The sequence below is a fragment of the Ctenopharyngodon idella genome, chromosome 20, assembly GCF_019924925.1.
Source record: "Ctenopharyngodon idella isolate HZGC_01 chromosome 20, HZGC01, whole genome shotgun sequence".
Taxonomy (NCBI): domain Eukaryota; kingdom Metazoa; phylum Chordata; class Actinopteri; order Cypriniformes; family Xenocyprididae; genus Ctenopharyngodon; species Ctenopharyngodon idella.
Genome location: NC_067239.1, coordinates 12,479,275 through 12,505,463, shown reverse-complemented (window position 1 = coordinate 12,505,463; position 26,189 = coordinate 12,479,275). Strand labels below are relative to the sequence as shown.

Here is a 26,189-nt window from a genome sequence, read left to right as displayed (position 1 = left end):
AATTCGACAGAAAATTCAACATTGCACATCCGGGAACTGCAGGAATAGAAGTACATTGCAGATGCATAATCTCCATCTGCTGTTAGTCGGCCTCACCAGCAGGTGCTGCAAGCAGCTGTTAACGAAGCCCAAAGCAATGGCTAGAGAAAGTCAATTCATTCATTCATTCATTCATTCACAAAAACAGATTTACAGAAATGAAGCAAGCAGTAATTATATGTGATGATTATCAGGGCCAGTATACTGTATATGCAATGTTGAATTTTCTGTCGAATTTGAACCACTGAATTTGTGGAAGCGAATTTGTTAAGCGAAATAAAATGAACTGAAAATTGCCTGCCGAATATTATAGGTTGTATTTTTAAACAGACCAAATATTTTGGAAGTGAAATCTGAGAGGTGTATATAGAATATTGAATTTTTAATAATGAAAATGTGTGAGAAATGTTTTGAATTAAAATATTCATAGCTTAAATATGCAACCATGTTGAATTTCAGCCCAGATAAATGCAAGCCCTAAAAATATAATGCATTAAAATGCAAGCACTGTTAATGCAATGCATATTTTTTTCAATTAGTGCAATTCAACAAGCTGTTTTGTTTCAAAAACATTTGTCATTATTTTAATTCCATATTATTATTTCCTGCATTATAGGTGCTGGTGCTTATGGTAAAATTATGCACAATACTAGTAAATGCGAGCCAAAATTCAGACCCTGGATATACTGATACTTGGTGTCTGTGTATCGATATAATATCACACAGAGTATTGCGATACTATGCTGTATTGATTTTTGTTTTTTTGTCTTTCACCACCCGTACTTTTAAGTCCCCACTGAGCAAGCCAACATTGCAAAGCAACCATTTATGGCTGCTTTATAAAAATTAGAATAATATTCTGCCAAATAGGACTTAAGATGTGCATGAATTGTTTTTCAGGGGCAGATTTGTAGAGGCACTTTGGAGTAAGCGTGTTTGATTTATTTGTTTGTGGTCAAGCTGTCTGTTTGTTTATGTGTGCAGTCTGCGAGGACAGCTCAACACAAAGTCTTCTTGCCTTTAATTTAAAGTTGCATATGTCTTTGACCCTGTGTTATAGGTGTTTCTAATTTCAGCTGATAACAGTTAACATCAGTTGACATAATAGAATATAATTTGGAGAATTAGCTTTACCTCAGTCTCATTTATGCTTGCATAGAGGATAAAATGACGACAAAGAAAAAAGTGGCACAGCTTTCAGCACTCTCCAATATAGTGTTACTAAACTTTATATATTCAAAAGGAGTTTCACATTCAGTGTGTTTAGCAGTTTCAGCTGGGTTTTATGATGACCCTTTGGGACTGCTCATTCAGTTCCCCTCTTGTCTTTTAGCAACCACAGAAAAATGCCACATGGGAGACATGCATTCATTAGTGGCCTTGCTGCTAAAAATGGTGAGGGTTGGTTTCTTCAAGCTGTTTTGCCAGGGTTCAAACAGGTGTACAGCGGAAAGTAATGCAAAGTCAAGTAAGGTCACTGCATCCTCATGCAAATATTATACAATCAGCTGTGCATCGTGCAGATAACACTGACTGCGCAGAAATTAAAATGGATGTCCTTTTCCCAGTTGTCATAAATAGAGACTGGTTGCTATAAAAATATAAATAACTTTATATTGTAAGAGATGAATAGCACGTCTTCCTGGGTGTGTGTGCTTTTCCATCTTAAATGGTCAGTATCTCTTTGATTCATTTCTTTATGAGGAGGTAGCTGAGCTCTCTCTTCCCATAAACTGTGGTGTGAGTGGTTCTAAATGGAGTGGCACAGCTTATTTTATCATCTTGCATTTAGTCTTTGAAGTATTTGAGGATCTAATCCAAGCATCTCACAGATGCTTGGCAGTTCCACTGCCAGCCCTGCACAGCACTAAAACACAGTAAAGTAAGTTGACATAATAAAGCATAGAACTTTAGAGTTCTTTAAAACTTTGAGTTTTTAACACATTTTGATATAGGTTAGAATGGGGCTAAAGGCGCATTTAATTTGATTTTATTCTAAACCACTAGACTGCAAAATTCACCACTGTACTTAACTGAACATTCTCGGTTCACTGTGCACCTGGAAATTTGGCTGGCCCTTGATGTGATCGCAAGCAGCAATGCAAATTCAATTCTTCTCTGAGTTGATCTAATAATTTTTTTTTCTTTTTCTTTTTTTTTTTAAACTCTGTATTTATGAAGCAAATGTTAAAATTACCAAAAATATTTTGCAACAAAGGTCTTGTCAGTGATTTAATGGTTTGTTCAAGGATATGTAAAAGTAAAAACATCCATAGCCAACTTATTTTTTTTCAATTATGATTTTTAAATAAAACAAATTACTTGATTTCTTTTCCCACAAAATGTTTTGCTCTATCAAGTTTGTTGCTGTGTCAATTGTGGTAATTAAATTTACAATTAAATTATGTTTCATTTATTATTATTATTGTTAACAGCAAACGAACTGAAAAAAATTAAGAACTTCTCAGAGAGTTACATTGTGCTGATCATTTCATAATTGATGAATTTTATTATTTTCCTGTTTATTTCTGTGAGGCTGCTTTGATAGTCTGTGTTGTATAAAGTGCTATTTGAATAAATGTAACTTGACTTAAATTGCAGATTCTTTATAGCATGTTACTCACTCCTAGGTGACTGTCAGACAGATTATGAATTTAAAAATTGAATTATTAATTCACAATCATGTTGCAGTATACAAAGGACTCAGTGAACTACTGGATGCCTTTAACTGGATGTTGTATGTTTTGGAGAAAGGGTGTGTTGTTGAAGTTGAAGCAAAACATCTGAAAACACTTATAGCACATTTTCTGAAGTGTTTTTAAAATAGCACAAGAGCAGGAACTGAACACAATTTTTTTTTTTTTTTTTTTATTAAGCACATACCTGTAAAGCACAATGCAGTCCATTTAAAGGGTCATGAAGCCCACAATTTCAGCACCAGTTAGTTCTCACTGCAGTATTGAGAAATGCTACAAAACTGGATGTGGTAAGCTGTGGAGTGGAGGCGGATGAGTGTACAACAGATTCAGATCCAGTCCCGGTTTTTTCCACTCTCATTGAGTTAAAGCATCAAATATTCCCACAAATCAGGGGTGTAGCCATCATTTCAGAACTGAGGGGGACAGAAATGTCAAGTGTAATACCATTTTTTTTCTTTTCTCTTGCTTTTAATTGGCTAAGAAATCAAATACACTGCTGAACAATAACAAGCAATCTGTATTCTATATATATTTTTTTTTTTCACAGTATAAGAAAATATATAAAATAAAGTTTCTATGCTGTAATAAAGACTATGTCAATTAGCGCTGAATTATTCATATACTTAATTGTCATGAAATACACCAAGATGGCTTCACTAGTCAAAAAGTTTGCGCTTTTTATTCAGCTACCTGCTTTTGTCCATATAAGGAATTTCCTGGAACGTCTAAGTTATTGCTTCTTTGAGTCCATTTTGGACCTTTTTGTGCGAGGGCTCCCTCCAGCTTTGAGTGTAAATGAAACATACATTAAATGAGAAGGTTTAGCACTCCATAATTCTTACATGATGTAGGTCTAATATGAAACGTATATCCTCGTTTTTATAAATATTTAATGTCAGGTCATGCATCGACTATGTTGTCTCTTTGAGTTTAAATCTTAATGTATTCAAATTGGGACATGAAAACCTCTACATGAACGCACTCGCCCTAAAAAAAGTGCGGGGGACGAAGTTACGTTTTGTGCGTAACTTGTGCGGGGAATATAGGCATATTCTACGCCAATGCTACAAATGCACGCTGCAATTCACCATTGCACGCATGAAAATGAATAAATATATTTGTATCCTCACAGTACATTACACAAATACCTACATATTCTTTGATAACTATAATTTAATGCACAAATAAATGCACAGCTGTTTGTATTTATACTCCACATTGAAAATATATGTGATGAAAGTGAATGCGCTGTTGCACTTTTAATACTTTTTTGATTTTTTTTTTTGCAGAGTTCATACCTATAAGCCAGGGGGCAGCAGCCTTTTCCCCATGAAGTGCCATTTTTAAGTTTCCTAGTTAATCACTCTGCCATAACCACACAGTAGCTTGTGATGCGCAGCAGTCGTGCAAATGGTTTGTCAGAGCTGTGCATCTTCACTGACTTCCACAGTTTAATTCTCACAGCATAATAGCTCCTAACCAGAAGCTCTAAAGGTTCCACTCACTGTACACAGAAACTCTTACAAAGTAAAAACAAGCACTAATTTTTGGTCCATGAACATGTCTCTCTCTTTCTGTACTGTGCATGATACCACAGTTTGCTGCGTCTGTTATAGGAAAGCAACATACCCTGTTGTGAATAATTAAGAAAAGCACCTTCTCATAGGATAAGCACACACAGTCTCAATCAGGGGCGTCGTAAGTGGGGGGAAAAGGGTGACGGAGTGCATAGGGCCTTGGCGTATAAGCGGCCCTCAACGATCCTGAAATTATTATAATTATTATTATAAAATTGTGCGCATATACACTGTGTCTGCGCTATTTCTCTGTTCGCAAGGTTTGGCACACGTCTGTTTAGGCACCTCCTACAAGCACAGCATGCATGCAATTCACATGATTTGATTGGTTGTCTAGGAACATTGCAAAGCGCTAAATGGCTGTGAGGGAGAGCGGACGCGCTGGACTCCGGAGTGTGGTGATCTTCGAATCGCGCCGCCGCCGTTCAAGCTAAGATCAGGCAAAGAGACCAAGTGAGAACCTATATTGTTCGAGCGAGGCGACAGCGACCTATATGCCGCTGTTTACGTTGTGTAAATAGATGCTTGCTGAACAGGAGTCTGCATTTTCCTACATAATGAGAAACAACTTGTTTCTAAGCCAGTAATTAACGCTCTTATCGAACTCTCTCTTATCGAACTCTTTAGAGATAAGTTGTAAATATGGAAAACAATATGTAAACAATGTTTGTGTGGATCTTGCATTATATTAATATGAGCAAACGGTCATATAATCTTAAGAAAGTGTGATGATAAACTAAAAAAATGTATATCAAAAACAATTAAAAACATTAAACACTCACAAAATTCATCACAAGATCCAGACAGCTATTGTTTACAAATGCAGCACAACATTTTACAGAAAATATTTAAAATATATAAAAATTGGCCATCTCAGTAACAGTCATGAAAGATTAAAGTAATATCACAAGTGTCATTACTTCTACCATGTATACTATTCAGCAACTATTTTTAAACTATACACATTATGATAGCATAATATCAGACATGTAGCCTAATCAGGGTAATATCAATCCTGTGTTCATCATGCTTGTAGAGGTACCTACAATGTTAAATAGTTTAGAAAGATTGTAATGTTTTGGAATACAAGGCACAATGTCTGTTAATAAAACACAAAACTGTCATTTTTATGTCAAATATTACTGGGGTGCTCTTTTTATAGCACAATTCAAACACAAGAGTGTTACATGATATATAGTACAACTGTTTTTCTATCAGTGAGTGCTCTGTGTATAATTGTGCACTATTATTCAAAAAAAGTGTGACAAAATAAAAAATATAATACTATACATACATACATATATATAAGTGGGCCCCCACACACTGTCTTTGCGTAGGGCCCAGGAATCTGTGCTACACCCCTGGTCTCAATTATGAAACATTGATGACGAGTCATCAATGTACTATAGGTGTAAGAAAACGTCACATCCTGTGACATGGACACAATGAAGATTTTATACTCGGAAGATGGAAATATCATGAAAAACTTAACCATTTTTTCCAACAACTGTTAACATTTGTATTCTGTGATGTGCATCTCGGTTAAAATCACAGAAAATGCTACATGACCCTTCAAAGGCCTGAATGCGAGCTCTGATCGTAATCGTTGTGAATGCGGGTGGTCGCTGATTACACTTGGTCATCAAAACTACAAAGCGTTGTTATTTTTGTTTGTTATTCCAAGTATCAGGGAGCGCGTGCTGCTTCCAGCATGCTGGATAAGATCACCGTTCCACCCGGAGGATGTCACGCCTCTGCTGTCACGGAGGACCTTTGCGTGTGTCTGTGTGTATGGAGGAAATGCAGTTACAAAAGCAAGAGCAGAAGTATTCCTCCTCTATAACGCCTCCCTTCTCCGCTATAGGCATATTGCTATATTGTTGTTCGACTTGCTTTGGATAGTGTTTAGCTATGTCTTATGTGCACTATTTGTGCAAATGTGCAGATAATAACCCATGTCTTTTGTCGGTTAATACAGTGGTGTGTATCAGCTGGTAGGTTGCAGGAGTGAGTGTGCTTCTAATCAAACAATAGCACTCTCTACTGTTCATTGGTTAAAACAGTGATTCTCAACCTTTTTAATTCGAAGGCTATCATGGAATCATTTTGTGATTCCAGAAATTTCAAGTGTCTGTATGTTCTTCATTTAAAGAAATAGGCATTTGATGGAGAAAATGAAATCTTTATTTTGAGTGTTTTTATCATTTAATTAAGATTAGGTTAGACTATTTTAATATGTCATTATTTACTTTTTTAAGTCATCCTGCAGCCCCTTTTTGCAGTTTTCTGAGGCCCTCTAGTGGGCTCCAGTATAATTCTTGTTTTTGTATTTGGCAGAGGTTTTTTTTTTTTTTGCTTGTTTGTTCACCAGTAACTGAATACTAATTTACTAATTTGTCATTTATTTACATTATGACAAGGACAGTCCCCCTGCAGAAACCTTTTAACTGTCTTGCTCTTGGTGATTTGAACCTACAATGTAGGTACTTCTCTTTGGAGATCCAGAGGCGTTTTCTCTGAGATGCAAGGGAACTAATTCAGAAGAAAAATAATTGCTCAGTATCTAAATATTGTTGTAGTGTTTATCTTATTGCTAGGGTGAATGTTTTATTAGAGGTAGCTTAAAAATAAGCCTAGTTTTTTTTTTTTTTTTTTTGGCCATAATAACTGGCGTTCTGCATCTATTAATTAATGCATTATTAAATTTATGGATTAATATTATTATTAAAATATAATAATTACATATAACTTGAATTAATAAATATAAATGTGCAATTCATTTCAAGGAAAAACAACAATTCAGCAATTTCAGCTAACTAAGGGCCACCTGGTCACTTCATGCATTTTTACTCATCGGATAGCTATCTGATTTGTTAAACTGTTCCATTTATGCTTGGCCACATAAATGTGTCTCAGCAAAACAATGATGAATCTGATCTTTATACAAATATACAGGTACATCTCAATAAATTAGAATATCATGAAAAAGTGTTTTTGTTTTTTGTTTGTTTTTTCTGTAATTTAATTCAAAAAGTAAATTTTAAATATATTCTAGATTTATTAGACATAAAGTAAAATATTTCCAGACTTTTTTGTTTTCATTTTGATGATTACAGCTTGCTGCTCATCAAAATAAAAAAATAAGTCCCAAATTATTAGAATATTTAATTTCAAGTTCTATTAAATTACCATTCTCAGGGTATAAATACTGGGTTTAGGTCAGTAATCCCAACAGCAGTCATGGGGAAGTCTGCTGACTTGACAGTTGTCCAGAAGACGATCATCAAGACCCTCTACAATGAGGGTAAGCCTGTTCGCAGAGTGCTGTGCCAAAGCATATTCATGGAAAGTTGACTGGAAGGAAAAAGTGTGGTAGGAAAAGGTGTATAAGTGAATTGAATGACCGCAGGCTTGAGAAGATTGTCAGGCGAAGCCGATTTAAGAACTTAGGAGAGCTTCAAAAGGAGTGGACTGAAGCTGGAGTCAGTGCATCAAGAGCCACCGCACACAGACATATTCAGGAAATGGGCTACAACTGTCACATTCCACGTACCAAGCCACTTCTGAACCAAAGACAATGTCAGAAGCGTCTTACCTGGACTGGACTGAAAAGGAGCTGGACTGTTGCTCAGTGGTCCAAAGTCCTCTTATCAGATGAAAGTAAATTTTGCATTTCATTTGGAAATCAAGGTCCCAGAGTCTGGAGGAAGAGTGGAGAGGCACAGAAACCATGTTGCTTGAAGTCCAGTGTGAAGTTTCCAAAGTCAGTGAATATTTTGGGCTGCCATGTCATCTGCTGGTGTTGGTTCACTGTGTTTTTTGAAGTCCACAGTCAACGCAGCCATCTACCAGGAAATTTTAGAGCACTTCATGCTTCCTTCTGCTGACAGGCTTTATGGAGATGCTGATTTCATTTTCCAGCAGGATTTGGCACCTGCCCACACTGCCAAAGGTACCAAAAGCTGGTTCAATGACCATGGTGTTACTGTGCTTGATTGGCCAGCAAACTCGCCTGACCTGAATCTATGGGGGGTATTGTCAAGAGGAAGATGAGAGACACCAGACCCAACAACGCAGATGACCTGAAGGCCGCTAACAAAGCAACCTGGGCTTCCATTACACCTGAGCAGTGCCACAGGCTGATTGCCTCCATGCCACGCCGCATTGATGCAGTAATTCATGCAAAAGGAGGCCAACCAAGTATTGAGTGCATAGAAATGAACATACTTTTCAGAAGCCTGCCATTTCTGTTTAAAATATCCTTTTTTTTATTGATCTTATGAAGTATTCTAATTTATTGAGATAGTGAATTGGTGGGTTTTTGTTAAATGTGAGCCAAAATCATCACAATTAAAAGAACCAAAGAGCTTGTTGAGCTTCAGGATGCAACGGCAAACTTTCAGTTTCATTCACAGCAGATTGCATGTCTGCTTGTTTGAAGAGATTCTCAGCTACTCATCCGCAACGGGCCATATCTGTGGCGATGCGTGCTGCAGTAGTGCTGTCATATCTTGCTACTGTGAGCTGATATAACACTCTCACATTATTTTTTTTTTAACCATTTGGGGAGGAGTAAAATTTACATGTGGCTTCAGTCAGATGCATTTACACCTGAAGTGGTTTGTGTGATTGTATTTGAGTCTGTCTCAAATGTGTTTTGTAGGGCGTTTACACCATATTTATTTGTTTGTTTGTTTATTTATTTATTTATTTTATTAACATTATTATATATTGGGCCCTTATCATACACCCGGCGCAATGCGGCGCTAGGTGCTACAATTGTTTTTTGCTAGTTTCAGCCCGACGCAGTTATCATTTTCACGTCCTGCGCCACATTGTTTAAATAGCAAATGCATTTGCAGCCATTTGTGCGCCCATGGGCGTGCTGGTCTGAAAACGAGGTGTGTTCAGGTGCATTGTTGCGCATTATTATTTTGAGGCAACTGAAATAGACTTATTGTTTTGTTATTTAAAGAGCGCGTTAGTAATATGCACCCACATGTGGGTGCACAACGTGTGTACACTCTGCTTATTACACACACACAGGGACTCGCAGCAGCACACAAATATGACAAATATTAAAAATAAAATTTTACCTTGCGCACGAGCAGATCCGTTTTCTCACTAGATAAGCATTCAGTTTTTTCACTTGCAAATTCTGCCATGTAAATTGCAAATCTGCCATGCCACGAGTGCAACTGGCTTTTAAAGGGAATGGAAGATGAGACTCTGATTGGTTTATTGCATGTTATGCCCAAAACACACCCATTACTCATTAAGAGAATTTGGAAAACCCTTTTGGCCCATGCGCCAACCATTTTTCCCGTCCTTAAACTAGCAAAAGGGATTTATGGATTCGCCCTAAGTGCACTTGCCCCACTCGCTTTTGACCATGTGCTTAGATTGTTAAAATAGGGCCCAATATCACATTGTATTGAATGTGAGCCAAAAGATGCTACTCTGAACATCACAAACAATTAATGATTTTTCTATACCATGATTCCAGTTCTGGGCACACAGAAGACGTGCATGTAATCATTCACTGCAGCCAAAAAAATGAACACTTCCCTACTATATAGTATGCAAAATACAGTATGGCAAAAGAGTAGTATGTCCAAATACATGGTTTTCGAAAAACAGTAGGCGAAAAGTCCCCAGATGATCTACTATTTCTGGCGAGATTCTGAAGTGTGCATTAGATGAATACTTTACTACCCCGTGAGGCCACGGGAGAGGCTGATAGGTCACGTGACAGTTACAACATGTCAGATGTACATCCGAATCTCATTTATACTACCCATATTCATACATATATAACATACTTTTTTAACAGTCCCAAAGTAAATTAAAATATAGTAACTGCTCAGACAGTATGCGATTACGGTTGCGGCAATTCACTTTTTCCCTACCATTAACGTAATTTTCTGGCTATCCATATTTTCACTGTTATATGATATGGGGTGCTTTTACACATCTTCTAAAAGATTACAGAATTTCTGGATCAAAGCACAGATGAAGAAGCAGCAGAATCAATCGATAGAAGCATTGCTTACGCACATGTAAAATAACGCAATCATCAAATATTAAACAGCATATAAATCAATACTGCCTAACGTTACTGAATGAAATGTCAACCCAGGTAGGGTACAGGACTGTGAAGGTTTGGGGAAGTGAAGTGAAGTGAAGTGTTGATGGAAGCGATCTACTCCATCTATGTTTTGATCATCATTGTGAATCCTATCTGGACAAAGTCTCAAAGTCTTTTATTACTCGCCCTCGAATTGATATTGTAAAATCGACATCATTGTTACTGTCTTTACAGTGTGTACAATCGCTGTGGATTTAGGAAGCCTCTGGAGCAAAAATTAAGTTATGGTAATGAGCGTTTCGTTTCCGACACGCATTGTAAGCAGTAGACCAGTCACAACAGACTGGGCCATCTGACAGAGCAGAGCAGGCTTGCAGAAAGGAGGGATTTAGAGAGACTGAATCTTCTTGTTCTAGTTGTTTTCGAATTTTTGAAAAATGAGGTGATGTGCAGTGTATATTTTGAGAAAATGAAAGTGTTTTTTGACCTTTAATGCATGTAAACCTGTTTTAAGAGACCTCCAAAGCAAAATTAGGAACCTTTAAAAAGGCATAATAGGGGCACTTTAATACAACAAAGTATTATCTTTCAGATAATATTTTAATAATTTGTTCTGTTAGTATAATTGCAAATGGCAGACCCACACAATATAAATGTGTCCTTATACATGAAAATATATAGCTGATGCTGTATGTTTTATATGTTTGCTGACTTGGCTGATATGACATGTTTGCTTGACAAAGTTCTGCTATTTAAACTTTTCTATTAATGGTGTGTTCTTAAAGATGTGATATGTGAATTCCAATGCTATCTGGAAGTTTCTGTCTGTCTGTCTGTCTGTCTGTCAGTCGGTCTCTCTCACTGACTGTTTGTCCAATAAAACCTTCAAAGCTTTTAAAATTCTTTTTCTATCTTCAGTATCTAGCTATATTTGGGGTCCTTGGCAACTCCTGTAACCATAGACAAAAGCTTTTTTTTTTTTTACTTTTTTTTTTTTTATTTAACCATACAAAAACAAAAACAAAAAAATTCTCAATAGACACTTTTTCATATACTTGCACTAAAAAATGCCATAACATGTTTAAGCTAAATCATTGTGGGACTAATTCAGGATGTTTCCCACATGGGGGCAGCATGGCAATAGTAATTCAGTTGGATGACTCCATTATCACGCTGTTGTTTGTTTAGATTTTAATGTGTGAACCTTTTATTTTGTACATATATTCAACCTGACAGAAGTCATTTTAAAGGGAAGTCTTATAGAGTTCAATAGAAGTACTCTGAAAAGTGTTATTCAGCACACTCCAAAATGCACAAGACATGCATGTGTGCTCTTACGGACCTGCACATATAAGCAAAGAAACATTTATGCATCTAAATAAAAAGAGTTGTGCAAAAAAATTGTGCTTTTGGAAGAGACCACTAGTGTAAAAGCTTCTATTGTGCTATCCAGCAGAGCCCAGAGTTTATCTGTGTTGTAGGTTGAGAGACGTCGCTGTGTGTGAATGTGTGAGATGATTCAAGGGCTTGGAGACGTGGCTGTGTGTACGTGGTGCAGCAGTATTTGCCAATATAAACTGAAGACTACTGAATATGCCTGTTTTCCTAAGTCTCCTTTTCTGCTGTTCATGAAATGAAGACACGGTACTTCTCACATATGGAGCGCATTCCTTCACTCCAGGCAAACACAGTCCACTTCCTGTTTTAGTAAGCTGGCCACCCTGTGTATACTGATACTTTTACTCTTTCACTAACAACTCGCCAATCTACACACTCTAGTGGCTCTGTTTTTCCATTCGTCTTGGTTTTAGTTCTCAAGAAACTTGGGTTTGTTTGGTTTGTAAATTCTGATAGGATCAGACTGCCTTATGCAGAAGTTTTCAGTGTTGTAGTGAAGCATTTGACGTGTTAAATCTGAATGTTTATTACGAGCGTTTCAGGGGTATATTTGTGTGTATGGCTTATGTTGAGGGCTGAACGCGATCCAGTGTGATGCTCAAGTCTGTGATCTGGCAGGCTGTCTGGGCATGTTTTTGTGTGAGAGATGCGGGCTGTGGAAAAGTTTTGGAATCATGTGGGGTGTGTGTCTGTTTGATCTAAACCATATGGGCTTGGTAGGTCAGATAGAAAGCTAGGGTAAGGAATAAAAATCAGATATAAATAACGAAAAAGATGTGCTGACAGTTGGGGGTTCAAAATCAACACACACCAAATGGCGAGTGCGTGTGATAATTAGATTGGCAAGTAAATAAAAAACATTTGGAACACAATTAATAAGAACAGCTGAGCAACCTTAAAGCATGATTTAAATGGAATTGCTATAATGATAATCTGATGCGCACTGATGTAAGCATTTGAATCAAGACATATAAATTGTCTACTATAAAGTGAACATACACTGCCATTAAAAAGTTTTTTTTTGTTAACACTTTATTTTAAAGTGTCATTGTTACACGTTACATGTAGTTACTGTAGTAATAACTAGAAATTATGCATAATTACATTTAATTAACCCTAAACCAAACCCTCACCCTAACCCTAAACCTATAGTAAGTACATGCAGTTAATTATTATTACTCAGTACTTAGATGTAATACTGACACCTTAAAATAAAGTGTAACCATTTTTTATTATTATTATTATTATTTGAAAGAAATGAATACTTTTATTCAGCATGGGTGCACTGATTACAAGTGATAATTAAAGGGTTAGTTCACCCCAAAAAAAAAATTCTGTCTTACTTACTCACCCTCATGTCGTTCCAAACCTGTAAGACCTTCATTCATCTTCGGAACACAAATTAAGATAATTTTTGATGAAATCCGAGAGCTCTCCAACTCCTCCATAGAATACAATTTAACTACAACTTTCAAGGTTCAGAAAGGTACTAAAGACATTGTTAAAATAGTCCACGTGACTGCAGTGGTTCACCCTTAATTTTATGAAGTGACGAGAATTTTTGTGCACAAAAATAATGACTTTATTCAACAATTTCTTCTCTTCTGTGTCATTCTCCTACGCTGTTTACATTCAGAGCTTCCAGGTTCTATGCCAGAATGCCGGCTCATTATTGGCCGACGCTGTTCACGTGAGCAGCACGATGTACGTGTGTGATGCTGACGCAGGAGCCGGCCAATAATGCCTCGGCGTTCTGACATAGAACCTGGAAGCGCTGAACGTAAACATCATTTGGAATTTGGAACAACATGAGGGTGATTAATTACTGTCAGAATTTTCATTTTTCAGTGAACTATCCCTTTAAGACTTTTAAATTGTTACAAAGATTTCTATTTCAAATAAATGCTGTTCTTTTGAACTCTCTATTCGTCAAAGAATCCTGGAAAAAAAATGCATCCACAAAAATTTTTTTCAAAAATGATAATAATCAGAAATGTTTTTTGAGCAGCAAATCAACATATTAGAATGATTTCTGAAGGATCATGTGTCACTGAAGTCATGATGCTGAAAATTCAGCTTTGATTACAGGAATAAATCACATTTTAAAATGTTACGATAGAAAAGTAGTTAAAAAAAAAAAGTAGTTTTTTTATGTATGTGTGTGTGTATGTATGTATGTATATATGTGAATCTTGGCATTGTAATCATGGAATATGGCCATGAGAAACGTCTTCCGACATGGTTGTTTAAGAAATAAATATCTACACACTGCATCAGTTAGGGTTAAAGAATTTTTGCCAAACATATAACATGCCAGAAACATTAATCACTGCAATAGTGATCCAATCATAGACTATTAAGTATTTGCTTATTTAAATCCAAACTGTGATCTTTTTTTTTTTTTTTTTTGGCCAGGCAGTGTATATATAACTTTATTTATTTGTCTTTATTAAGGCTAATATTATATTAGTGTTGCCCTTTTTGTTTTGTTTGTTTTTTGGTTTTGTGTTGGTGTTTAATCCATAAAATATTCTCACAAAAAAAACAACAACAACTAAATTTTTAAAATGACCCCATGTTTGAAACCTTGAATGTTTATATATAGAATGTTTTACCTTATTAAGAAATGACAATGATTGATGTTTTTTATTGCATGTTTAGAGGACACAGGGACGTATTTCCCCAGTGTGAAACGTTGTCCTGGCCGTTACCTGCAGCCCTGCTCGGATGCAGTCAAGAGATGGTTGAGGAGCATGAAAAATAGCGGTAAAGTCCTACTGCTCATCACTAGCTCACACTCTGACTACTGTCGACTAGTGTGTGAGCACATACTGGGGTGAGTTTTACATGTGTAAAACCATACACAATAGATAATAACAATAAAAAGACATAAAGACATAAGAAAACATTTATTTACAATGTAAAATAAAAGAAACTTTTGAATTTAAAGTGTTATTTAGAACTAATGGATATATATATATATATATATGAGAAACATTTCTCTATCTCTGCTTGCATAGTTATATAACGATATATAGCACTAAGCATTCCTCTTCACGCTGTACTGTATATATGAATTTGCATTTTGTGTAGGATTCTGGTCAATATGGAGGATCATGGCATTCAAATTTTACAGCAAGGAGATGGTAGCTTATTTATTTTTTTAAATATAGTTAATGTACTCGGTTACTAACGTAACCTCGGTTCCCTGAGATACGGAACGAGTACTGCGTATGGGGAAAGGTCTCCTTTTTCCCCGTTACTGAAGCCTTTTTCAATAACGCAGTGTAACTGCATCGTCATTGGTTCACTCATAGAAAGTTGTTGAACCAATGACGGCGCGGCATAGCTGCGCAGCCTATGGTGACAAAGCGTGCGAAGAAGCCCACCAAAAGGGGCGGGGCTTACGACTATATAAGCAGGCATTTCGCCATAGGATTTCAGGTCATACGACTGAAGCGATGACACTGAAGCCGCAGCCTCGTGGCACGCCATGTAACGCAGTACTCGTTCCGTACCCGTTCCGTCCCTTTCGATACTTCACTCGTACTGCGTATGGAGAACGAATTCAACCGCGCCGTGCCACGGCAGGGAACAACTGAACTTGTCATGGACACCGCGAGGGAACCAGCGGACAAGTGAGAGGGCCGGAGCCGTCGAACCCAAGTGATACACTTGCAAAAGGGGAGCTAACTCCCGGAGCTCGATAGAGGCCGCTGAGTCATACCGAGAGGACCCGAGCTTGTAAGGTCAGGATATCCAAGTTATAAAATCTGACAAATGTGGACGGCGAGGATAATTTTTCTATTTAGACGCGCCGGATGGCAGCAGGAGACGCGCTGAGAGGCGGCCGGAAGCGGGTGGCTCGAGAGCGGTGCTCGAGGCGGCAGTCTGCGAGGGCGCCGGCGCTGTCTTCGTCCGGCGAGTTTAGCTCAGTCCGCTGCGGGAGCCTCTTCGACGGCGGCAAGAGCTTGCCTTCGGGCGAACTGAAGCGAGTAGCCCCGACTTATGGTCCCCAGGACCCAGCTTGACACCCCGGGGATGGCCTGCCAGGCCTCGGCCCGCGTGACAAGGGGTTGAATGGCATCGGATGACGGATCGCCAATCGGGGGCCCGTACACCAGAGAGAGTGGAAGAGGAAGTTTGCTCTTTCTTTGAGGAGGTAAAATATTTATCGTGTCCGCCGTGAGAACGGCGTTTTGCATGGACGCAACATTTGTGGGCCCAGTTAGCACAACACTGAATATATCTCCGACGCCCGGAACTAAACGGGGCGGAGGGGAGACTGAACGAAGGAGCTTTTGGGGTGGTCCGGCCTCGGCGAGACTTTGCCCCATCCTCTTCCTTCCTGGCAGATCAGGAAGACTTAGAAGGCATCGGGTCCAGCGAAATCTTAGGCCGGGGTCCCTGACGTCTCGGGAAGGAGGAGCGCTTTGCGGGGCGTGAACACTGGCGCTGTTCCTTGGGAGGCGCTGCCTGAGAGGTAGAGGGTGCAGGCTTGCTCTGCTGAGTCGGCGCAGGCCTGGGGCGGCTGGAAGCAGAAGCAGAACTGGAACGCTTGGGCCGGAAGTGTCGCATGGCTTGGACGAGTAGGCTCTGCCAGCCAGGGCAGAGGTGGTCCTGCAGGGCTTGGATGGAAGGGCCCTCTTCATCTTCCAGCCTACAGCCACGGGGGGACAGAGGTGAGCCGCCACTGCTTCATCCAGGGGCGGTAGGTGCTCATAGCCCTTCTCTTCAGAGCCGTCCACAGTGGTGAGAGCTGAATGGTGCGTAGTGTGTAGGCTCTCGCAGTGAGAGCATGAGGTCCCGGTGAGCGCGGCCTCTGCGTGGGACTTGCCCAGGCAGCCGACGCACTCACCGTGCCCGTCGTCATCATGCAGAGGGGCTCTGCATGTGCCACAAGAGTGGCGCGGCATTTGCAGCAACGCCGCCGCCGTGAAAACGGCGTTTGAGTTGCTCTTTTAGAGTGGCGAGAGCGGCGGGAAAAAGCTCTTTTAGAGTGGCGAAAAACCGCGGGAAACTGCTCTATTTAGACGCGCCGGATGGCGGCAGGAGACGCGCTGAGAGGCGGCCGGAAGCGGGCGGCTCGAAGGCGAGGGCGCCGGCGCTGTCTTCGTCCGGCGAGCTCAGTTCAGTCCGCTGCAGGAGCCTCTTCGACGGCGGCAAGAGCTTGTTCAGGCGAGAGTTTCTTCCAGGCGGCGAAGGCTTCAGCTCGGAGATCAGCGAAGAGATGTGTTGTCGTCGCTGAAGGAGATAGAACTGAAATCCTATGGCGAAATGCCTGCTTATATAGCCGTAAGCCCCGCCCCTTTTGGCGGGCTTCTTCGCGTGCTTTGTCGCCATAGGCCGCGCAGCTATGCCGCGCCGTCATTGGTTCAACAACTTTCTATGAGTGAACCAATGACGATGCAGTTACACTGCGTTATTGAAAAAGGCTTCAGTAACGGGGAAAAAGGAGACCTTTCCCCATACGCAGTACGAGTGAAGTATCTCAGGGAACTAAGTTAACTATATTTAATTTGTGTTTCCCTATTGCTGTTCCTGTTTCTACAGTGTAGCCCACCAGCATATATACACACACATAAAAATCACCCTACAAATAATTAATACATTCTAATTTTTGTAGAACGGACTTTGAGGAGCTGTTTGACATCATTATCACTAATGCTCTGAAGCCTGGATTCTTCTCTCTGGTTCCACAGCAAAGACCTTTCAGAACCCTGGGTGAGTAACAGATATTTCTCGTGACTCTGAAATCAACTACAGTGCAGTAAAAAGATGTTATCTATTTGTTGTCTTTGGATGAATAATAATTAGTCAGTTTAGACTCCAAATTTACAGTTCTGCTAAAGCATAATTTCCTTTGTCATTGTGGAGTAGCAGGAATGATGCAGGAGACACTGTCAGAGTGTTTTAGTATGTTGTTCTGTTATCAGTTCAAGAGCCACAAACACAATAGAACCATATGAAAATAATTTGGTTTCTGTATTTTTTTTTCTTTTTTTTTTCTTTTTTTTTTTTATCGGAGCTGGTTCTGAATAAGATGTTCTTCATTCTCAACCCAAGTCATAACATGCTTTTCATAAAGTATGATACTTAGTTTAACAAGTTTACAAGTTTAACTCTCTCTGAAAATCCCAACCAAAAGAATGCTGGTCCAACCTTTTAACTGAATTCAAATCATAAACTGTTGTTCTTTTCTAATAGCATGTATGACACAAACATGTATGACACACCATGGGTAACAGAGGCTGGGTAATAGTTTTTGCAGTTGGTTATTTTTATAGTAAGAAGAGTGACGCTTTCTTTTACCTCAGGCAAAGAACTTTACGTGGGATTCATCTTAAAAATATATTTGCACAAATGGCAGATATTTGTATCATTTTCAGATCTGTAAAACCATACATGCTGGATATGCCAGGGCCTGTGCAAAGAGGTCCCTTCACAAATCCCAATTAGTGTAAGATGCTTTACTTCTGGCCCCGGCTCCTTCACGAATGAAAGGCCAAGTGTATTAACTATTACTGTATAGAAGTATTGTTTATTATCCTCATTACGTATCTTAAATATGCCCCACTTTCTCATCTCTGTCTCACTAGTGGATGATGTTGAAGATAGTGAAGGCTTGCCATCTCTGGAAAAGCCTGGTTGGTATTCTCAGGGCAACTGGCCTCATCTGCACGAGCTACTGAAGAATATGACCAACAAATCAGAGCCCAAGGTAGGACAGGATTGTTTACTTTTGTGTAATGTAAGGAGTCAGCACTCCTGTGTAATGCAGAGTTTCAGAGGGATGACAGAAACAGGCTTGTGTGTATTTGTAGGGGAAGGAGGCTCAGGCTTTATGCTTGCTGTAGCATTTTGAAGCCTACTTGCAATCCTTCAGGGTGTTTAGATCTTTCCATTTGGTGTTTTTGAGAGGATTTTAACAATGATTAAAGGATGGCGATTCATGTGCTCTCAGTTGTGTCAGAAGAGACTTTTGGTACAACCCCTTTTCCCTATAGACATGGTATACAGACACACCTGTAGAGAAGCGAACACATAAGATCTCCTTCTGCAGTTATTTTAGGGTAGCCTTCTTTATCAGTTTACTTCACAGTATAAAGAAATGGTCTGTAATCACCCAAATATCAAATATTTAAAGAGGACCTATTATGCAAAATTCACTTTTACTTGGTGTTTGAACATAAATGTGTGTTAGCAGTGTGCGTACACAACCACCCTATAATGATAAAAATCGACCCACTCTTTTTTTTAATCCCCATAAATCGTAAGCAGTGTCTCAGTGTCTCAAGCTGTTTGCAGATTCTATACAAAGTGACGTCACTTTGTACAGACCCCATCCACGTCTGCTGACGGACACTGCCGTATTAGCATAGACCCTGCCCTGAGCAAGTTGTATACAGTCCACCATTGTCTCGATGCCGGAGCAGCTATAGTGACAAGAATTTCTCATAAGCGATTGAGTTTTGTTGTCGGATGTTAGAGTGACTATAACTTCATTTACTCCCGACACGTGTGCTTTAGATGTGCGCACTCAAAAAAGTTTAAACTGATATATCTTTAAAATGCATGCAGCTAATAAACTTTAATGATGAAGATGATCTGCAATGTCCCTGAGCGTGATCACGATATAGATGATAATCAAAACCAAGCAGATGTCTTGTTAGTATTTGGCAGAGTGTCCAATGTATGCAGGAGCTGTGAATGAAGGAAGCGCTACTCTGGATAGGGGGCGATGAGCAGCAGCTCATTTACATTTAAAGATACATGCACGAAAACAGCATGTTTTTGCTAGCACTCAAACATTGGTATTTACAACATGGGATCATAAATGATCTGTGGGGGTATTTTGAGATGGAATTTCACAGACACATTCTGGGGATACCTGAGACTCATATTACATCTTGTAAAAAGGGGCATAATAGATCTCCTTTAAGTTAGTCATAGTCATAATGGCTTTGTTATAAACCTACAGTATCTTCAGTGTCACATGATCCTTCAGAAATCATTCCAATATGCTGTTTTGGTGCTCAAGAATCATTTAATATTATTATCAATGTTGAAAACAGTTTTTGCTGCTTAATATTAAAAAAAGAATATCAATATTTTAATATTTTATAAAAAAAAATAATAAAAAAATATTTTAATTAAACAAGGATGCATTAAATTGATCAAAAGTGACAGGTAAAGCCATTTATAATGTAACAGAAGATTTTTATTTCAAATAAATGCTCATATTCATCCAATAAATGTTTCACGGTTTCGACAAATATTACTTCAGTCTTCAGTGTCACATGATCCTTTTGAAATCATTTTAATATGCTGATAAGCTTTGCTTATTACCGGAATAAATTGCATTTTAAAAGTATATTGTTAGTAATGGGGGTTTGCTGTTGCTGTAATAATGAACAATTTGTTTTTTGTGTTGTGGATATTTAAGAAAAAAGTTTCCTTCGCTTCGTATTCAGTTTAACAGCTGTAACTGAACTGCGCACAATATTTTGACACTTAAATTATGTTCTAAATTATGAATTGGTCAAACGCTTTTGCAAAATGGTCTAAATCCACTCGCATTTGTTTAGAGTGCTCTCTTACTGAATCATCTGAAGCGATTTCTCAGTTTTTCACCCTACTGCGGTACTTCCGCCTACATCACACATGACCTCCAATGTGATTACGTAATGCGTGGCGTGTCGCAGAGCAGTGCAAGACGAGCATTTGTGGTTAAAAGTATATACATTTTTATCTTTTTTAGAAAATGACTGATTGTTTTGCTAGACAAGACCCTTATTCTTTGGCTGGGATTGTGTAGAGCCCTTTGAAGCTGTACTGAAACTGCAATTTGGACCTTCAACCTGTTGTACCCCAGTCAAGTCAACTATATGGAGAAAAATCCTGTAATGTTTTCCTCAAAAACCTTAATTTCTTTTTAGCTTAAGAAAGAAAGACATAAATGACATGAGGGTGAGCAAATTATCCCCATTATGAACTAATCCTTTAAGCATTAAATAATGTAGTAATGTTTATAATGTATTAAGTGTTTCTGGAGGTGATTCTGTTGAAAAATGTTGCACTGTATACTGCTGTATTGAGTGTGTGCGTGTGTGTGTGTGTGTGTGCACTGATTTGTGTCCACATGTGTGTCTTATCTGATGCAGGTGGTGTATTTCGGAGACAGCATGCGCTCGGACATGTTCCCAGCCTGCAGCTTTGCGAAGTGGGAGACGGTGATGATTGTGGAGGAGATGGAGGGGGAGGGCGTTCCACGTGCTAACGCAACCCCCTGTAACAGCCCCACCCCGGGTGAAGGCCCTGTAGAGAAAAAGGGCAAGTTTGAGGTAAGAGACTGAAAGACTGTTTCTGTTTAGTCAAGCTCAGAATCTTTTCCACACTCCATTTCAGAGGGAAAAGAATTGGAATGATTGTCTATATGTGGCACAAATGTGTTGCTTTAAAGCTCCATCAAAAAAAAAAAAATGTGTTGTTTTTTTTTTTTGTTTGTTTGTTTTTAAGTTTATCTAGTAGGATCTTATTTTATTCATAGAATCATTTTGGACATCTTTGATTCTTAAAATCTTTTATGTTTTGGAATAATGTCTTTGGTGATAGTGATTTTAAAATCCTGCAAGATTGGCTTTTCTTTTTTCTTCTTCCTCCTCTTCTTCTTCTTTTTTTTCTCCTTTTTTTGTAGACACACACGGGTGTTTTATCCTGTTGCTTTATAATTGTTCTAAAAAGATTTAAAATACATAGTTTTAAAAGATACAGTTTGTGTTTTGCTGGAATCCTGAAAGAAAATTAACATTGTCTCAGTGACTCTGAATTCTGCTTGTAATTCCAATCAGATTATAGATAGATAGATAGATAGCATTCTTGAGTGTTTCATCAGAGATTTAAAAAAGCTGCATGCATTTTTTTTACAATCACTTGTTCTCTTACAAAGACACCACTGGGGAAAAAGGCATTCAGCAGGAAGGAGGAAGTGGAGAATTTCAGGAAAGACTGTGGATGTTCTTTTTAAAAATGTGTTCATACAGCAGAAATATAATTTATGTGGAAGCAAAATTTCTTAAAAACTGAAACATCACTCAACCCCCTCAGTGTCATTTAGGGTGTATGATTCCGTTTTCAGATAAGTGTATTTTTTTCTATATTTTCACAGAAAACTTTCTCTAATAATTTTAACTCTTTGTAAAGGCAGGGAAACTGTTCCACTTAAGTTGCCTCTAAAAAAAGAAATACTGGAAATCTAATACACCTAATTATTTTTCAGGATGTCTGTAAGTGAAATTAAAAGAAAGTATGTATTAGTAGAATTATGGATTTTCGAGAAGAAAACAAATAATTTGAAATTAATCATGTTTCAGTTTATGGAACACTATGCTTAATTGTAGTATGGTATTTTGGAAAACCCTGTTCAAAAAGTAGAGCTGATGTGAGGTTAATCAGCTTTGATTAAATTTTTTGGGAAATTAACTGATTTATATCTCAGACTTGGATCCCTTTGTATTTTGCGATTCATTTTTCCCTTTTCTTCAAAAAGTCAAAGAGCCAGTATTATGCCAGTGCGTGTGTGTGTGTGTGTCAGACTATGGGAACTTCTGATAAAACATTTCCTCTTTTACCAGATCAGAGAGTTTCATTCTATTGAAGTCCTTCAGTTCAGATTGCGAAATTGTTTGCTTCAGGACTTGTTTGCTTTTATATTGGACATCAAATGGTGGCCCAACATAAAAGCATGTCCTAAAATCCAACTTTTAATTTCATTATTATTTATTTTTTAAGTCAGTAATTTATGGCACAAAACACTGATTGGCATATTTTCTGTTGCTTTGTGTATTTTTGTGTTTGGTTTTTGAGGATGAGTACAAGTCACGTAATCTGTCAATGCTGATTTGGGCTGAATTTACACCAGAATATCAAAGCTCAATTGGACTTTGTCAAAAAAAAAAAAAAAAAAAACGTGTGTACAGCATTTCCTACCTACTTTTAAAAGTTGTTTAGTAAACAGAGCCATAGCCTTGTGGGCAGCGCTGTCATTTGGCGACTGAGTTAGAGTCCGAACTTGTGGTCTTTTTCTGACCCTGTTACTCACTTCAAACTGTCCTATGAAATAAAACCAGAAAGGCCAAAAAATATCTTAACAGTAAGGGATGATTTACAAGTCAACAGCAGTTTTCATAAAATAAAATCACAACAGAGTGATCTTGATGCAAAGTACATTAGCAAACTTTTCATTAATGGTTATTTTTTAAATGTTTGAACATAGAATGCCACAATTAACCAATTAAAATGGAGAATTCCACAGACGTGTGTATTTTGCTTTCCCAATTATGCACTATTGAATGGTATTCCAGCATTAAGCATTGAGAATTATATGTAGCTTTATGTCTGACATGGCACACGTTTTTGCAGACATCCCACCTCTCCTGGACGTTCCAGGAGTCTCCCGCATATTGATAGTGGCTCCCTGATGCCCGCAAATTATATACAATATCCCAGAAATGGAGCAAGAGAGAGAGAAGCCCTGTTTCCACCTGGTATTAAGATGCATTTTCGATGATCACAAGTGGTCAGCCAAGACGTATTACCTATTACAGCTGATATTATCATGCGTTTTAAATACATCCCGTGACCACTTGCGTTCGATTTCGTTGAGATCCTCCCCTCTTATTTCGCCACACTCTACTTTACTTTTGCCGCACAAATACTATTGAATGAACGAACCCGTGTTAGCCGGCTTATGCGTAAATATGAATGTAATGTAATATAATATATTATAGTGTAATATTATGCAATGTCCTGTATTCATTGGCGGTGGTGGTGATTGACTTTGTGTGCTCTCTCTCTCTCTCGCGCGCTCTCTCGCTCTCTTTCTGTGTGTCTACTTTATATAATCTTTCTCTTAGGATCAGGGAATGAAATCTCCTTCAGCTGTATCAAACCAGTGGGGCTCATATTTTGTGGACGTGCAAAAGAATGAAGGAGAGGAGACACAGAGACTCACCTGGTGTTGCCACAGTATCCACACATACAGCACCATGGCTATACCCAGCATTGAGGCTATAGCAGGTATGTGTGGTTTAATGGGGGTGGAGGGGGGTGGGAGGGGGTGTCAGAAAGTCTGAGACTAGTGCTTCCATTTTGCAGTCTTTTTTTTATTTAATACAATGATTTTGATTGCTATATTGTCAAAAAATTGAGCAAAAAGTTTACTTTAAACTTTGCATGAATAATGAAATTTCATAGCTGTAATTTAAGATTTAAATGAAAAGATCCCAGATTTTCAATATGGTCTCCGATTTTGGGGTTTCCTGTTCTCTTTTATTCCAAAGCATGCAAGCATGGAAGAATGAGTATCCATTAACTGCGAGTATCTTGAATTTGGTGAATGTTCACTTCTTAAGTGACTAATAAAAGACATGAAACTTACATTACAAGAGTTCATCTGAATTTTACATTTAAGCTGAATCATCACTAAACTGTTTAAAAAACCTTTAACCATCAAAATTATAGGATTGTGGGTTTGAGATGTTTCCTGTGATGTTTTTCAACATAACACTGGATCAGAGTCATCATTCGATTTTGAGGATGTGTGTAAATACCAGGCGATTCTCAGCCCATTACTGTCAGTAGGGACAATTGTATTGGGGACAGTTGTAACTTGGTAAATTTCAATCAAAATATTTAAAATGAAAAACAACAGAAACAAAGTATATTGCAAAGTATAAAAGTGATTTTTTGGATTTCCAATATTTTTCAGCTTTCTAAAGTTTTGATGCAGTTTGAATCCAAACTAATCTATTTTGTCTGTAGGTTGTTGGTTAAAAGTCAATGAATAACACACGCTGACACTGGTTATCTGCCATACAAGATTTTTTTTCTAGACTATGGGGTTGAAGGAATTATAACACAAGAAATTAAAATTGCATTAAGAGATGAAAGAATTGCACTGAATTGAAAGAATCTTTAAAATATTTAACGATTATTAAAGTGCCCCTGTTATGTTTTTTCAGATATTACTGTTCACATAGTGTCATATAGCTGTTTGCAAATGTAAAAGCTTTGCAAAGTTTCAAAGATCAACATGCACGACAAATAAAGTTATTGTCTCCTAAAAGAAAGAATCGATTCTGAACAGCCAAAATGAGTTGTCAGTAATTCCAGTCTTACTTCCTGCACAAACCTACGTAACAATGTAACAAATTTGCACAATGCCAGCCTATGGTCTTCATTAGTTGTCCGTGAACAATGTCTACTTTGACCCTCAAACACTGCAGTTGTAGCTGAGACTGGAAGAGTTTGATTCATGTTGTTGACATGTCAAGAAGACGCTGTTTTCTGTGCTGCCAAAGCAAAATCACTTTGCACACACTTCCAACTCAGGCTTGTATTGATACGGTAAAACCGACGCCATCGTTACTGTTCGTATCACTATGTATCAAGCACTGAGGAAGATCCGGAGCTGAAATTCAAATATGGTAATGGCTGTTTTGTTTCGCGCTGTAAGCAGTCGACCAATCGCAACAGACTGGGACATCTGACCAATCAGAGCAGAGTAGGCGCTCGGAAAGGGGGGGTTTAGAGAGACTAGATTTGCCCTGTCCTAAATGGCACATTTCAATGGCACACTTCATATTTATGGTATTGTGGACTTACAATGGCTGCTGTATGCATGTGATTGTGAAGTCCACTAGACCATAGGGCGTCCCATTTGTCATTTTAGGTTTCAGAAGGGTGTTTTGCGGTTGATATGCTCCTTCGATGAGCACTTTTGCTGAGGCTGCACTGAAGTGAGCTCAGCAGCAGACTTCTACCCAAAAGTCAAAATGCCGCTACATCGTGAATATTGGACTCATAGGAAGACCGCGAGTGTTTAGGGTGCCATTTGGGTCAAGTCCGATCCTTTTGTGAGAAAAGAGGTAATGTATATTATGAGACAGAAGTTTTATGACCTTGGATGCATGTAAACCCATTGTAGGAGACTCTGAAACAAAACAAGGAACCTTTAAAATGTTAGCATAATAGCATAATAGGGGCACTTTAATTATCCGTAACCCCACACTTCCTAAAAACTATTTTCTTGTTCTATTCTGTTTTCACTTCTGCATTTCAGCTTTTGCTCTAGTTTACTGACGTTACTCAGATTTTCATACTGTAGATATTGTTGACTCTTATACAGTTAATTTCTTGTGATGGTCCTTATTTGTAAATCACTTTGACTGAAGGTATAAATTAAATGATTACATGCAGTGTTAAATTTTAAAGACTATTTTGACTGATCTGATTATATATATATCTGGTTATATATAATTTAGCCCATTTCAAAGAATTTAGCTTTAAATATTTAATATTAAAATATTAAAAGTCAGAGTGATACAA

At 38.2% G+C, this 26,189-nt stretch overlaps 1 protein-coding gene across 1 annotated transcript in view; it reads left to right on the top strand.

Annotated features, from left to right (window-relative positions):
* Positions 1-26,189, top strand: part of nt5dc1 (5'-nucleotidase domain containing 1) — a 65,903-nt gene that overhangs the window by 37,345 nt on the left and 2,369 nt on the right. Inside the window, exons 7-11 of the mRNA XM_051875364.1 lie at positions 14,463-14,637; positions 17,428-17,525; positions 18,401-18,522; positions 20,966-21,145; positions 23,717-23,879. Coding sequence (XP_051731324.1) covers positions 14,463-14,637; positions 17,428-17,525; positions 18,401-18,522; positions 20,966-21,145; positions 23,717-23,879 — 738 coding nt within the window. The remainder of the gene's footprint in view (positions 1-14,462; positions 14,638-17,427; positions 17,526-18,400; positions 18,523-20,965; positions 21,146-23,716; positions 23,880-26,189) is intronic.